The following is a 13,666-nucleotide window of genomic DNA, read 5'->3' as shown; positions in this document are numbered from 1 at the left end:
AAAATAAATATCCCCAAAGGTGTGAAAGGGAGCTAATTAGTAAGAGTATTGTTACTCTCCGCAGGAGTAGTCCAGCAGTACAAATCAGTCCAATAACAAGGTGTGTAACATCTAGCAGGGTGACAGAAAAACCCAGGGTAACTTCTAAGGACCTCAACGTCTCTCTCACATTGTGTTTTTTAAACATGCTTCCATTCGTCACTTCAGTCTTTACTCTGAAATACAGGAAGAGAAATCATGGCTGAAACAATTTCTCATGAAACCAGGGGTGTGGTCCAACAGTCAGTTTGGTGAGGAAGGTTCCTAACTGAGAGAAGTGACCCAGAAGTATCTGTGTAGCAGCCACAATGAATCCAGATCATGAGCTTTATTAACTGATCAAAGTCTCTTCTTTCATCTTCTGTATCATTCAGTTTGCATTGGTAATGCCCATTATTGTAATGCTTTTTTAAGACCAGCAAAACTTTATTTCACTTTGGGTTAGCTGGGATAAGTGATGGATGGAGGGAATTTTACTTCAGCCACAGAAATCCTAAACAGGAAGGAGGAGCAGAGTTACAGTGGATCACTATCCAGCAGGGAAACAAGGTTTATTTCAATTTCTTGGCCATGAGTGAGATTTACTGAGTGGGCAAATTAGGGAGACGACACCATCAGATCCCGAGCCCTCCATGTGTTAATCAAGAGACGGCTGCTGTGCTACATCCATAAATAATGAATAAATTAGGAGCTAAAGCTGAAAGGACAGTTTATTTAAACCATCAGTGAAGATATTTAACATTTGAATTTTTTATTTAACATTTGCAAGATTCAATAACATAAAGAACCTGAACAAGAAAACATTTATGTGCATCAAAATACATTAAAACAAAAACTTTATAATAGGAAACAGTTTTCAACCAACTGATGAAAAGAAATCTAACCACTTGACATGAACTCTACAGTAGGACAGTTTTGAAAGCTTGAAATGGAACTAGGGGAAGAGTTTGATTCACAGCTGCCTCATCAGATTTTTACAGGAGATTCTATCTGAACTCTGTGGAGCCTGATCTCAAGCTTTTTGAGTCTGACACAGAAACCAGAGGATCTTTCTGTGTCTTCAGATTCACTGTGATCCAGTGATGGGAGTGATTTCAGCCCTGAGTGATCGCGCTGATGTTTGCACAGAGCAGACAATGAGGTGAATGTTTGGGCACATTGGTAACAGTGAAACAGTTTATTAGTAACGTGGGATCGTTTGTGTGCAGAGTATGAACTGAGATTCCTGAAGCTCTTGTCACACTGGTCACAGCTGTAGTTTCCTTCCATGTGTACACGTTCATGAATGTTACGATGACCTGACTGTGAGAAGCTTCTGTCACAGTGTCTGCACTTGTGTGGTTTCTCTCCTGTGTGGACTCGTTTGTGTGATTTAAGCTGACCTTCAGTGGTGAAGGATGACCCACACTGATCACAGAGGTGCTTTTTAACCCCACTGTGAATCAGTTCATGTCGTTTTAACTCACTTGGTGTGGTGAAGCTTCTCCCACATTCTTTGCAGTATTTCAGTTTGTCTCCAGTGTGTCTACGTTGATGTGTTTTAAGGGCAGCTTGCCAACTGAAAGTTTTTCCACAGAGGTCACAATGAAAGTCTTTCCCACCACCACAGTGATGACAGGGTTGAGAACTGGATCCATCTGTGTCGCTCTGCTTCTAAACAAAGACACAAAGACAGTGTAAGTCAGTCCTTCAACATTTGTATCCTGAACGTCGCCTGAAATAAAGAGCATCTCTGCAGACGTCCAACTACATTTGACTGTTTCAGTTAACACACTCAGTTTACTGGGCTGCAATAACTACAATACTACCACCATAATACTACAGTAATACTAAAATCATAACTGAAAGGAAAATCTGAATAATCACTCAGAGCTGCTTTTCCATGCAGTAGAATTGCTAACATGCTAACACAGTTTAATGAGCAGAGTTGTTCCAAACAGTCAGGCTAAAATGACAAGATAACAATATAAATACATACCTCACAGTAGCTGCACTTGTAGAGTCTCTTTCTGGTGTGGATCTGTTGGTGTCGTCTCAGGTAATGTGGAGATTTAAAAGTCTTCTCACACAGGTCACATTGATAAGGTCTCTCCTCAGTGTGGGTAAACATGTGTCGTTGTAACTGTGCGTCTGTTGTAAACTCTTTGCCACACTGTTCACAGCAGTACACATCATGTCTGGTGTGAATGCGTAGGTGTGTATTTTGGCTCTCTCTCTGGCTGAAAGTTTTTCCACAGATGTCACAGCTGTATGGCTTAATTCCAGAGTGGGTAACTAGATGCCTCTGTAAGTGGCTACTTTGAGTAAAAGCTCTGCCACACTGATCACAGCTGTACGCTTTAACTCCACTGTGGATGAGTTGGTGTTGTTTTAGGTAACGCTTCAAGGAAAAAGACTTTCCACACTCGTCACAGCTGAACGGTCTCTCTCCAGTGTGGATGACCTGATGCCGTTTTAGTTTAGTCCTCACAGTAAAACCCTTCCCACACTCGTCACAGGTGTGTTTTTTCTCTCCCTTTCTTCTGTGAGGTTTGTCGGCCTCCTGAGAGCGCTGACTTCTGGCTCCATGTTGGTCCTGCAGTGACAGAGATACAAACAGAGGCAGTGAGTGAAATGCAGTCGTGGAACAAACTCAACCTTCAAACTCCATTAACACTAGTTTTAAACCTGAAGGTGGAGCGTGGCACCAAACACCTTAAAGGTCTCTTAACCCCACCTGCTGGTAGTTCTAACACATTACATCCAACCTGCTGTTAAAGATAATTCATGACTGTTCAAACACTAAAATCATGCCCATCCCTCCTGATTGTACACACACACACACACACACACACACACACACACACACACACACACACACACACACACATTATTTTATAATTTAGATTATTTTGTTGTTTCCTATTACATATTTCTATAATTTGTATAGATTTATACAGAATTATTCAGTGATAATAAATCCTATGTTTGTTTATTCTAAAGGAACCCCGTTAGCTTCCACAACAGATGTTGCTCGTCTTCCGTCAAATACTCACATAAAATATTACACAATAAAGTGGATTCAAGATATCCACATAATTTCACTCTTACATCCACAGTGAGGTTTCACAATTGTTCAAATATAAGCAATCAATAATAATAATATCAATAACATTGAGGCACATTACACAAATTTCAAAAACAAATCATGTCTTACAATATTTACAACAACTAAAAGCTCTGTAAATCGGCTTTTAAGTGTTCATTGAAGTTTTGAATAATTCTCTAATTTTTTAAGGCAACTTATTCCACTTAAAAGTTGCTCTAAATGTAACAGTTTTACAAAACGTTACTTTTAACTCGAGCATTTACTAAATTGCAGCTTGTTGAAAACTGTGTAATATGATGATGTATTTCATCTGGATACTGCAGCTGAGCAGAATAAATGTGGTGTGTTTAACAGAATTGCTTTCTTTAGAACTACAAGTAAGCCATAGAATATTTTAGCCTGTACAGGAAGCCAAGAAAGGTTATTATGCATGTTATCAATATTAGTATAGTATGAACATCTTCACACTAATCTGGACGCCTTATTCTGGACTAACTGAAGTCTGTTAAGATCTGTCTTATTAGCTGCTGACCAAATGATTGAACAATACTCCAGATGAGACATTACTAGTGCATTAATGACATCTTTCATAATGAAGCAGTGATACACAAAGAGCATTTCATAGCCATAGCTATGCCTTGTCGGCAGAGTTATGTGACATTAGTGATGTTTGTACTTTCAGCGTTAACTTGGTTTTAAAGCCTTTAAAATATACGCCGTTCAATAGTCGACCTTAATCTGACAGAGAATGTGATGATTTTGTGGATAATTAAAGTCAGTCATATATCCACAAACACAACAAGCTGAAAGTCAGTGATGCTGCTCGGTTTGCAGTCCTGAACATCACGGCACAAGCAGGATTCACTGCACTGTTAATGTTAGCTGTGTTATATTGCTGCCTCTGTTCGGTGGTGTCGAGCCAAACGCACTTTAACGTGTGTTTGAACGAGCTGACGGTTCACTCGTTAAGCTGAAAGAAAGATGCTTTAATCACAGCAGTCACACATGTGTCCACTGCACCATCTGGAACTCTTCTTGTTTACACTCGTAATAACACAAACACTAAATCCTGCTTCTCTGGTGCTGTTGTGTAGCAGTGTGTACACCTGAGACTGCCACCTGTCTGTCTGTCCTGCACTCTCTCTCTGTTTCTTTCTCTATGAAAGGCAGCAACAAGTTTAATGTTCAGAAACCTAAAGTCTGTATCAGCAGCAAAATGGAGCTAAAAATAAATGTTGGTTTCAGTTCTATGAAGCTTTGAGTATTTTGGATCAGTAGCTGCTGTGTTTGTTGCATCATATTGCTGTAACTGTTTATATGCTTTATATATATTTCAGTAAAATCATAATTCACGTTGGCAGTAATGACACCCGGTTACGCCAATTGGAGGTCACTAAAATCAATATTGAATCTGTGTGCAACTTTGCCAAAACAATGTCGGACTTTGTAGTTTTCTCTGGTCCCCTCCCCAATCAGACCAGGAGTGACATGTTTAGCCGCATGTTCTACTTAAATTGCTGGCTGTCTGAGTGGTGTCCCAGAAACGATGTGGGCTTCATAGATAATTGGCAAACCTTCTGGAGGAAACCTGGTCTTGTTAGGAGAGACGGCATCCATCCCACTTTGGATGGAGCAGCTCTCATTTCTAGAAATATGGACAAATTAATTAAACCCCCCATAATATGACTATCCAGAGTTGGGACCAGGAAGCAGAGTTGCAGTCTTACACGCCTCTCTGCAGCTTCTCTCCTCCTGCTACCCCCCCAAAAACCCATCTCCATAGAGACTGTGTCAGCTTCCAAAAAGACAAAAAACAAACTAAAAACCAGCAACAAACAACTTAAACATAAACAATTACAAAGAAAGAACAATACAGTATCCACATCTGAACCAAAGAGTAAAACAGTGAAATGTGGATTATTAAATATTAGGTCTCTCTCCTCCAAGTCTCTGTTAGTACATGACTTAATAATTGATCAACAAATTGATTTAACTTCCATGTAGATGCTAAAAATGACAGCCTCAACATGGCATTTAATCTGTTATTAGACTCAATTGGTTTCTCTCAAAATGTAAAAGAACCCACCCACCACTTTAATCACACTCTAGATCTTGTTTTAACATATGGCATCGAACCTGAACATTTAACAGTGTTTCCTGAAAACCCTCTCCTGTCTGATCATTTCCTGATAACATTTACTTTTACAATAATTGATTACACAGCGGTGAAGAGTAGACTTTATCAAAGTAGATGTCTTTCTGAAAGCACTGTAACTAAGATTAAGAATATAATCCACCCACTGTTATCATCTCCAATGCCCTGTACCAACACAGAGCAGAGCAGCTATCTGAACGCTACCCCAACAGAGGTCGATTTTCTTGTTAATAATTTCACCTCCTCACTACGTACGACTCTGGATACTGTAGCTCCTGTGAAAACTAAGGTCTCTAATCAGAAGTACCTGACTCCGTGGTATAATTCTCAAACACTTACCCTAAAGCAGATGACTCGTAATCTGGAGAGGAAATGGCGTGTCACAAATTTAGAGGATCATCATTTAGCCTGGAGAAATAGTTTGCTGCTTTATAAGAAAGCCCTCCGCAAAGCCAGAACATCTTACTATTCATCACTGATTGAAGAAAATAAGAACAACCCCAGGTTTCTCTTCAGCTCTGTAGCCAGGCTGACAAAAAGTCAGAGCTCTTTTGAGCCAACCATCCCTTTAACGTTAACTAGTAATGACTTCATGAACTTCTTCACAAATAACATTTTTATCATTAGAGAAAAAATGACCAATAATCATCCCACAGATGTAATATTATCTACAGTTACTCTTAGTACCATTGATGTTAAGTTAGACTCTTTTTCTCCAATTGATCTTTCTGAGTTAACTTCAATAATTACTTCCTCCAAACCATCAACGTGTCTTTTAGACCCCATTCCTACAAAACTGCTCAAAGAAGGCCTGCCATTAATTAATTCTTTGATCTTAAATATGATCAACCTATCTCTAATGATCGGCTATGTACCACAGGCCTTCAAGCTGGCTGTAGTTAAACCTTTACTCAAAAAGCCATCTCTAGACCCAGCAGTCTTAGCTAATTATAGGCCAATCTCCAACCTTCCTTTCATATCAAATAGGGCTGGGCGATATGACCCAAAATTCATATCTCGATATTTTTTAGCTTGTTGGCGATATAAGATATATATTTATAAATAGAGCAGATGTACATAAAATTTACTCAAAAATAAATTATGAGCATTTATTAAATAATAATGCTCCATAAATAAAAGAAAACAATGTTGTTTTTGTGCATAACAAAAAGCTCACAATTGTGCAGTCAAAATGTAAACTAAAAGACGCTGAGCACAATAACAAAGACAGATTTCACAGCTGCTCAGTTCCCAACTTGTACTGCGTGACTGACAGCCTGGAGTTTGAAATCCGCTTCGCAACCACGTCTCTTAACAGGTGCCATTTATGGTCCTTATACACAGTAGGGTAATATTGTAATATTGTGTTGAAGCACAGTACGTATCACTCCGCGAGGCTCAGCCGTAATGTTCTGACAATCCATCAAGCGGTGCAGCTCCGTAGCTTACCAAAGTCGTACTAAAACATTTTTTGACAGATTGCTGAGCTCTGTGTACCACATAAAATCGGTTCGTGGCCATCAAGCACAACCAGAATTCATATATAAGGCCCGCTGTCAACTTTTGAGAAAATGAAAGGATTTTAGTCCGTGCACCACCTCTGGGCTGCATGGCGTTAGCGTGGTTAGCTCGTTAGCGTGGTTAGCTAGCTAACACGTTGACGGCGTCCAGCCCCACACACGGGTCGATGCGCAGTAACTCGTTAATGGAGATTTGCCGTGTCCATCTTGTCGCTTCCTGCAGGTGAAGCAATGGGGGAGGAGGGGGAGTTGTGTTCAGTGAAGGAGAGGCGAGGCCGAGTAACGTTGTGAAGACGAAAGTGGACGAAAGAGAGGCAAACTTGCGGCTCCACAGGTATAATTATAATGTAACATAGACTATATCGATATAAAGGATATTGTCACATCTTATATCTCGTATAAAAATATATCGATATATCGATTTTAAAAACTCGATATATCGCCCAGCTCTAATATCAAACATCCTTGAAAGAGTAGTTGTCAAACAGCTAACAGATCATCTGCAGAGGAATGGTTTATTTGAAGAGTTTCAGTCAGGTTTCAGAGCTCAGCACAGCACAGAAACAGCTTTAGTGAAGGTTACAAATGATCTTCTTATGGCCTCTGACAGTGGACTCATCTCTGTGCTTGTCCTGCTAGACCAGGGGTGTCAAACTCAAATACACAGTGGGCCAAAATTCAAAACAGGAACAAAGTCGCGGGCCAACGTTAATATTTATTGAAAAAAATCTTCCTCCAAATATAACAAGGAACCTTTTCTTACAGACTCAAATAAGTTTTGCTGAAAAACTGAATATGGAATAAGAAACGCTTAATACTGAACGATATATAACTTATATAAACATATATAACTTAATATTGCACACATGCAAAATTGAAATTCCAATTAAATAACATATCACTGGAATGCATTTCTTAAGTAAAAATTGTATTTGCAGCCTTCTGATTTAAATTTTAGCAGTAAACTTTTTCCCCAGGCTAATAATAAATGTAAAAATAAAATAACAATAATAAACCACTTAACTAATAAAAATATCATTAAACGTGAAACCATTCAAGCCCATGTCTGGGAGTAGCAAGACAAATTGCACAAAGAAAATGGTAATTATAGCTCAGTTTGCTACACACTGATCTACTCTGATGCGTCCAAGCCAGACACCTGGCATCTCTTCTTGGATGCTAGTTCCTCAATGTCTGGGCTCAGGCTCTGAGCTGAGGAAATCCTCAGGATCGAGTGAAGGTGTTCATCGGTCAGACGTCTCCTGTGAGATGTTTTGGCCATCTTCATTGAGGAGAATAGTTGCTCACATAGGTAAGTGCTGCCGAACATGGAGAGCATCTGAGCAGCGTGGGTGCGGAGCCCAGGCATTGTGTCAGGGATGAAATGTGGAAATTGTGAAGCGCCCACAGCATCATACTTTGATTTCAGCGTGTCACTACACTGGAGTTCAATCAGCTCCATTTGGAGGTTTGTTGGTGCTTTTGCCACGTCAACTGCAAAAGGATTACTGAGCAGTTCAAATCGACATTTCTGGGAGTCAAAGTCGGCAAACCGCCAGGTAAACTCAGTACTGAGTACACAGAGTTTTTCAGCAAACTGTGCACATGGGAACACAGCAGTAGAGATTTGCATGTTCATCGTTTGGCAGCAGGGAAAATGGCCCAGGTTTCCTTGTAGCATCTGATTCTGCCACAAGCACAATTTCGTTTTAAAAGCCCTCACTGCAGTGTACATATCTGTGATGATACGCCCCCGTCCCTGAAGCTGCAGGTTCAGTGCAATGAGATGGCTCGTGATATCACACATAAAGGCCAGCTCACACAGAAACTCTTGCTCCCTGAGCTCAGCTGTGTCTTGCCCTTTGCTTTCCAGAAACTGAAATATTTCCTCGCGTAGCTCGAAACATCTGTTCAGTACTTTCCCTCGGCTTAACCACCTCACCTCCGTGTGATACGGCACGTCTCCGTATTCCGAACCACACTCCTCAAGAAAAGATTTGAATTGGCGGTGATTCAGACCTTTGGCTCTTATAAAGTTAACTACTCGTGTTACTGCGGTCATAACATGTTCCATCTTTAGGGCTTTGCCACAAAGTGATTCTTGATGTATGATGCAGTGATAAACAGTCAGCTCACCTGCACAGTTCTCCGCTCGCATCTTCTCCCGTACCCTGCCCACCAGTCCGCTCCTTTGACCACACATCGCTGGTGCACCATCTGTCGTTAACCCCACAAGTTTTTCCCATGGCAACTTCATTTCAGTTAGACATTTGGAAACCTCTTCAAATATTTCCTTCCCTGTGGTTGTTCCATGCATTGATTTTAATCCTAAAAGTTCTTCCGTAACACAGAGAGTTGAGTCCACACCGCGGATGAAGACTGAAAGCTGGGCAGTATCAGAGGCGTCGCTGCTCTCATCCATAGCGAGGGAGAATGCAACGAAACTGTTTCCCTTCTCCATCAGCTGGTTATTTAGATTGTTGGCAAGTTCACGTGTGCGATCAGCTACTGTGTTTCTGCTCAGGCTAACATTTGAAAATGCTTGCTTTTTCTCTGGGCACACTTTCATCATACAACTTTTCACAAACTCTCCCTCACTGAAGGGCCGGGCTGATTTTGCGATCTCTGCTGCCACAACAAAACTAGCCTTTACAGCAGCCTCACTTTGTGATATGGCTTTTTTGAACATAGTCTGTTGTGAAACAAAACTTCTTTTCATCTCTTCTGCTTTCCGGCGCCTTTGAGTCATGTCCAGGTCCTTGTACTTCTCTTGGTGTTTCGTTTCATAGTGTCGTCTAATGTTGTACTCCTTGGTTAAAGCCACATGAGCTCCACATACAAGACAAACAGGTCTGTCTTTTACATAGGTAAACAGATATTCTGTCTCCCACCTGTCCAGGAAGCTCCTGTTTTCGTTCTTTCTTTTTGCCATTTTGGGAGAGGTAGCGCGGCAGTATTCGCGCGGTTGCTATGACTACAGTAAACAGAGGAGAGGGTGTTAATGGGTCCTGTCCTGACTGACGCGCCAAAATGCCAACAGAGCATTCTGGGAGTTGTAGTATTAGCAGTACATGCGCTGCATAAGACCGGCGGGCCAGCTCTAATAGTAATTTGGTATGGCCTCGCGGGCCAAATGTAATTAGGCTGCGGGCCAAATTTTGAGTTTGACACCTATGTGCTAGACCTTAGTTCAGCGTTCGATACTGTCGACCATAATATCCTATTAGAGCGATTAGAACATGCTGTAGGTATTACAGGTACTGCGCTGCAGTGGTTTGTATCATATCTATCTAATAGACTCCAATTTGTGCATGTAAATGGAGAGTCCTCTTCACACACTGAGGTTAATTATGGAGTTCCACAGGGTTCAGTGCTAGGACCAATTCTGTTTACATTATACATGCTTCCCTTAGGCAGCATCATTAGAAGACATAGCATGGGGCGACCGTGGCTCAGGGGGTTGGGAATCGCATCTGTAACCGGAAGGTCGCCGGTTCGATCCCTGGGCTCTCTGTCCTGGTCGTTGTGTCCTTGGGCAAGACACTTTACCCTACTTGCCTACTGGTGTTGGCCAGAGGGGCCGATGGCGCGATATGGCAGCCTCGCTTCTGTCAGACTGCCCCAGGGCAGCTGTGGCTACAACTGTAGCTGCCTCCACCAGTGTATGAATGTGAGAGTGAATGAATAGTGGTATTGTAAAGCGCTTTGGGTGCCTTGAAAAGCGCTATATAAATCCAATCCATTATTATTATTATTATACATTTTCACTGCTATGCAGATGACACCCAGCTCTATCTGTCCATGAAGCCAGATGACACACACCAATGAGTTAAACTGCAAGAATGTCTTAAAGACATAAAGACCTGGATGGCCGCTAACTTTCTGCTTCTTAATTCAGATAAAACTGAGGTTATTGTACTCGGCCCTGATTATTTTAGAAATATGGTATCTAAGCAGATTCTTACTCTGGATGGCATTACCTTGGCCTCCAGTAACACTGTGAGGAACCTTGGAGTCATTTTTGACCAGGACATGTCCTTCAACGCACATATTAAACAAATATGTAAGACTGCGTTCTTCCATTTGTGCAACATCTCTAAAGTTAGAAATATCCTGTCTCAGAGTGATGCTGAAAAACTAGTTCATGCATTTATTACTTCCAGGCTGGACGACTGTAATTCATTATTATCAGGATGTCCAAAAAACTCGCTGAAAAGCCTTCAGCTAATCCAAAATGCTGCAGCAAGAGTCCTGACAGGGACTAGAAAGAGAGAGCAGATTTCTCCTGTTTTGTCTTCCCATCATTGGCTTCCTGTTAAATCCAGGATTCAAAATCCTGCTCCTCACATACAAGCTCTTAAATAATCAGGCCCCATCTTATCTTAATGACCTTGTAGTACCATATCACCCTATTAGAGCACTTCGCTCTCGCTCTGCAGGCCTACTTGTTGTTCCTAGAGTATTTAAAAGTAGAATGGGAGGCGGAGCCTTCAGTTTTCAGGCCCCTCTTCTGTGGAACCAGCTTCCAGTTTGGATTCAGGAGACAGACACTATCTCTACTTTTAAGATTAGGCTTAAATCTTTCCTTTTTGCTAAAGCATATAGTTAGGGCTGGACCAGGTGACCCTGAATCCTCCCTTAGTTATGCTGCAATAGACGTAGGCTGCCGGGGGATTCCCATGATGCATTGAGTTTTTCCTTTCCAGTCACCTTTCTCACTCACTATGTATTAATAGACCTCACTGCATTGAATCATATCTGTTATTAACCTCTGTCTCTCTTCCACAGCATGTCTTTATCCTGTCTTCCTTCTCTCACCCCAACCGGTCACAGCAGATGGCCACCCCTCCCTGAGCCTGGTTCTGCCGGAGGTTTCTTCCTGTTAAAAGGGAGTTTTTCCTTCCCACTGTTGCCAAAGTGCTGCTCATAGGGGGTCATATGATTGTTGGGTTTTTCTCTGTATCTATGAAGCGCCTTGAGGCGACTTTTGTTGTGATTTAGCGCTATATAAATAAAATTGAATTTAATATATTCTGAGCTAAGTTGATCTATAGTGTTACATCATATTCTATAAGGATGTTATGTGTTTGTAGACTTTCTGCCCAGTTTGACCCATTTAGCAGAAGTCAGCCTGTTTAAGGCTCTGATATCTATTCTGTGTGACTTAAAGCAGTTATGACATGGTCTGATTTTCTCACCCAATAAAGGAATATTTCATATATCAGTCTACTCTTCATTCTATTAGACACAGTTATCACACCTCCTACATTTGCTTTTACACATATATGTAAGCATTGAGCCAAATGTAATAATGCCAACATACTGAAGGAACAAAATTTGTCTCTTATATATGATACATCTATATACACACTGTCACAGATACTTGTCTGTGAGTGAAGTGATTAATATAATAACTATCATATTGGCCATATTATATTTACATTACCACAGTGAGATGACTTTAGTCTCATGAACAACATCAGCTAATTGTTATTTACAGCTAATCTTAAACGACTGTTCAGCACAGAAATGAAGCCCAACAATCATGTTTCACAGTCCTGTGGTCTCAGCCTCAGATACTCATCAAATCACACAGAGCTCATGTAGAAACAAATGAACTAAATATGTTCTCCTTCATTTCTGTCAAACAAAGCTGTATGAAACGTTTCCAGCTGTTAGTATCATGGTTGCTAGGCAACCTGGGCAGCGCGACGGAGGCTAGACGTCCCATTTCACGAGCCTACGAGCCTCGCACTTCGGCCTTAGCGGTCTTTGAGTACGCGGCCCTTGAGGACTTTAAAGCTGCAGAACCTGAATCGGGATACAGCCATGATGATCTCCAGCCTCGTGCTCGCCAACATTCTCACCTGAGTTAAGAAGACGATCACTGAAATGGTCTCAGCAGGTCCTTTGATGACAGCAATGAAATGCAGTGGTAAGGCTTTTTGGGGATTAAGTTCGTTTTCATGGCAAAGAAGGACGATGCAGTTCATCTGATCACTCCTCATAACATTCTGGAGTGCAGGCAAAATGCTATTATAAAAACTTAAGCAGCAACTTCTCCAGGTTCCAATATTTATGCAATTCTCAAACCTTTTGGCCACGACTGTATAACCTCTTCTGAAGTTTAGTGGATATTATACATGGTTATGCTCAGGATGTGTCGGCCAGTTTCCACTGGAAACGCCTTTTGGTTAAACTGTCAGCGAGGAATTTGCATTTGCACTGTTACATTTTTATATAACTTTAATGCACATAAACAACAGCTGCTTGTTTCAGTGAAAATACATTGATGGGTTTTTAATAAAGTTGTGCAGCTGTAAAGTATTTTGTCTGGTGTCAATTATATCGTCAGCTACATCGTTATGGCAAATGTTCAAATGTATATGGTGATAAATATCTTTGGTCATATGGTCCTGCTCTGTCTGTCACCTTCTGTGTTGAGCTCATTGTTTCCTCTGTAGTGGCTGAGCTGAGTCCAAGTAGCTGAAAATGTTCCTCTGCTGCTCCGTCAGACTCTCCTCCTCCTGCTGATCAGCTGGGACACAAAACAGATCTTTGTTAGGCTCCACACTGCACTGAAGAGTCAAAGTATCTCATATGTTCATCTGACAAGTAAAAGAACACATTTTTGTTTCCCGAGGTGGGCAACTTGTTGGAAACAAACACAAAAGCTTTGAGCACTGATACCTGCCATTGCTGGCATTGAAAGATGCAACGCCAGCAATGTGGATTGTCAAGACTCAAACCAATCATCAAGCAAAGACAACAGGGATCATTTGTTTCTGTTTATTTAGCATTCACAGCATTTGTAGTTGCCTTCTGTGCAGGGGAAGTCCACGCACACTGTGTGGTACCGCCATC

General features: G+C 41.2%; 1 protein-coding gene across 1 annotated transcript; it reads right to left on the bottom strand.

The window, feature by feature from the left end:
• Positions 1–731: 731 nt before the first annotated feature.
• On the bottom strand, positions 732–13,354 carry LOC147300649 (uncharacterized). The gene is made up of 3 exons (XM_086285013.1): positions 13,235–13,354; positions 2,018–2,614; positions 732–1,692 (listed from the first exon to the last, which is right to left on the bottom strand). Exons 1-3 carry the CDS (start codon positions 13,250–13,252, stop codon positions 1,006–1,008), a joined length of 1,302 nt encoding a protein of 433 aa, XP_086141139.1. The 5' UTR covers positions 13,253–13,354; the 3' UTR covers positions 732–1,005.
• Positions 13,355–13,666: the final 312 nt, after the last annotated feature.

Source organism: Aulonocara sp. 'chitande type north' Nkhata Bay, unplaced genomic scaffold, assembly GCF_057382095.1.
Source record: "Aulonocara sp. 'chitande type north' Nkhata Bay isolate Kocher_YH1m ecotype deep benthic unplaced genomic scaffold, A_spYH_male_GT1.1 unmapped_scaffold_20, whole genome shotgun sequence".
Taxonomy (NCBI): domain Eukaryota; kingdom Metazoa; phylum Chordata; class Actinopteri; order Cichliformes; family Cichlidae; genus Aulonocara; species Aulonocara sp. 'chitande type north' Nkhata Bay.
The sequence above is the reverse complement of the archived record's forward strand: the minus strand, read 5'-3'. Positions and strand labels throughout refer to the sequence as shown.

What these genes read in the sequence shown, in the direction of transcription:
- LOC147300649 (XM_086285013.1), bottom strand. An exon ending in ACAAGTGCAGCTACTGTGAG is followed by an intron (nt 1,693 to 2,017) that starts GTATGTATTTAT and finishes GTCTTTGTTTAG; the next exon opens with AAGCAGAGCGACACAGATGG.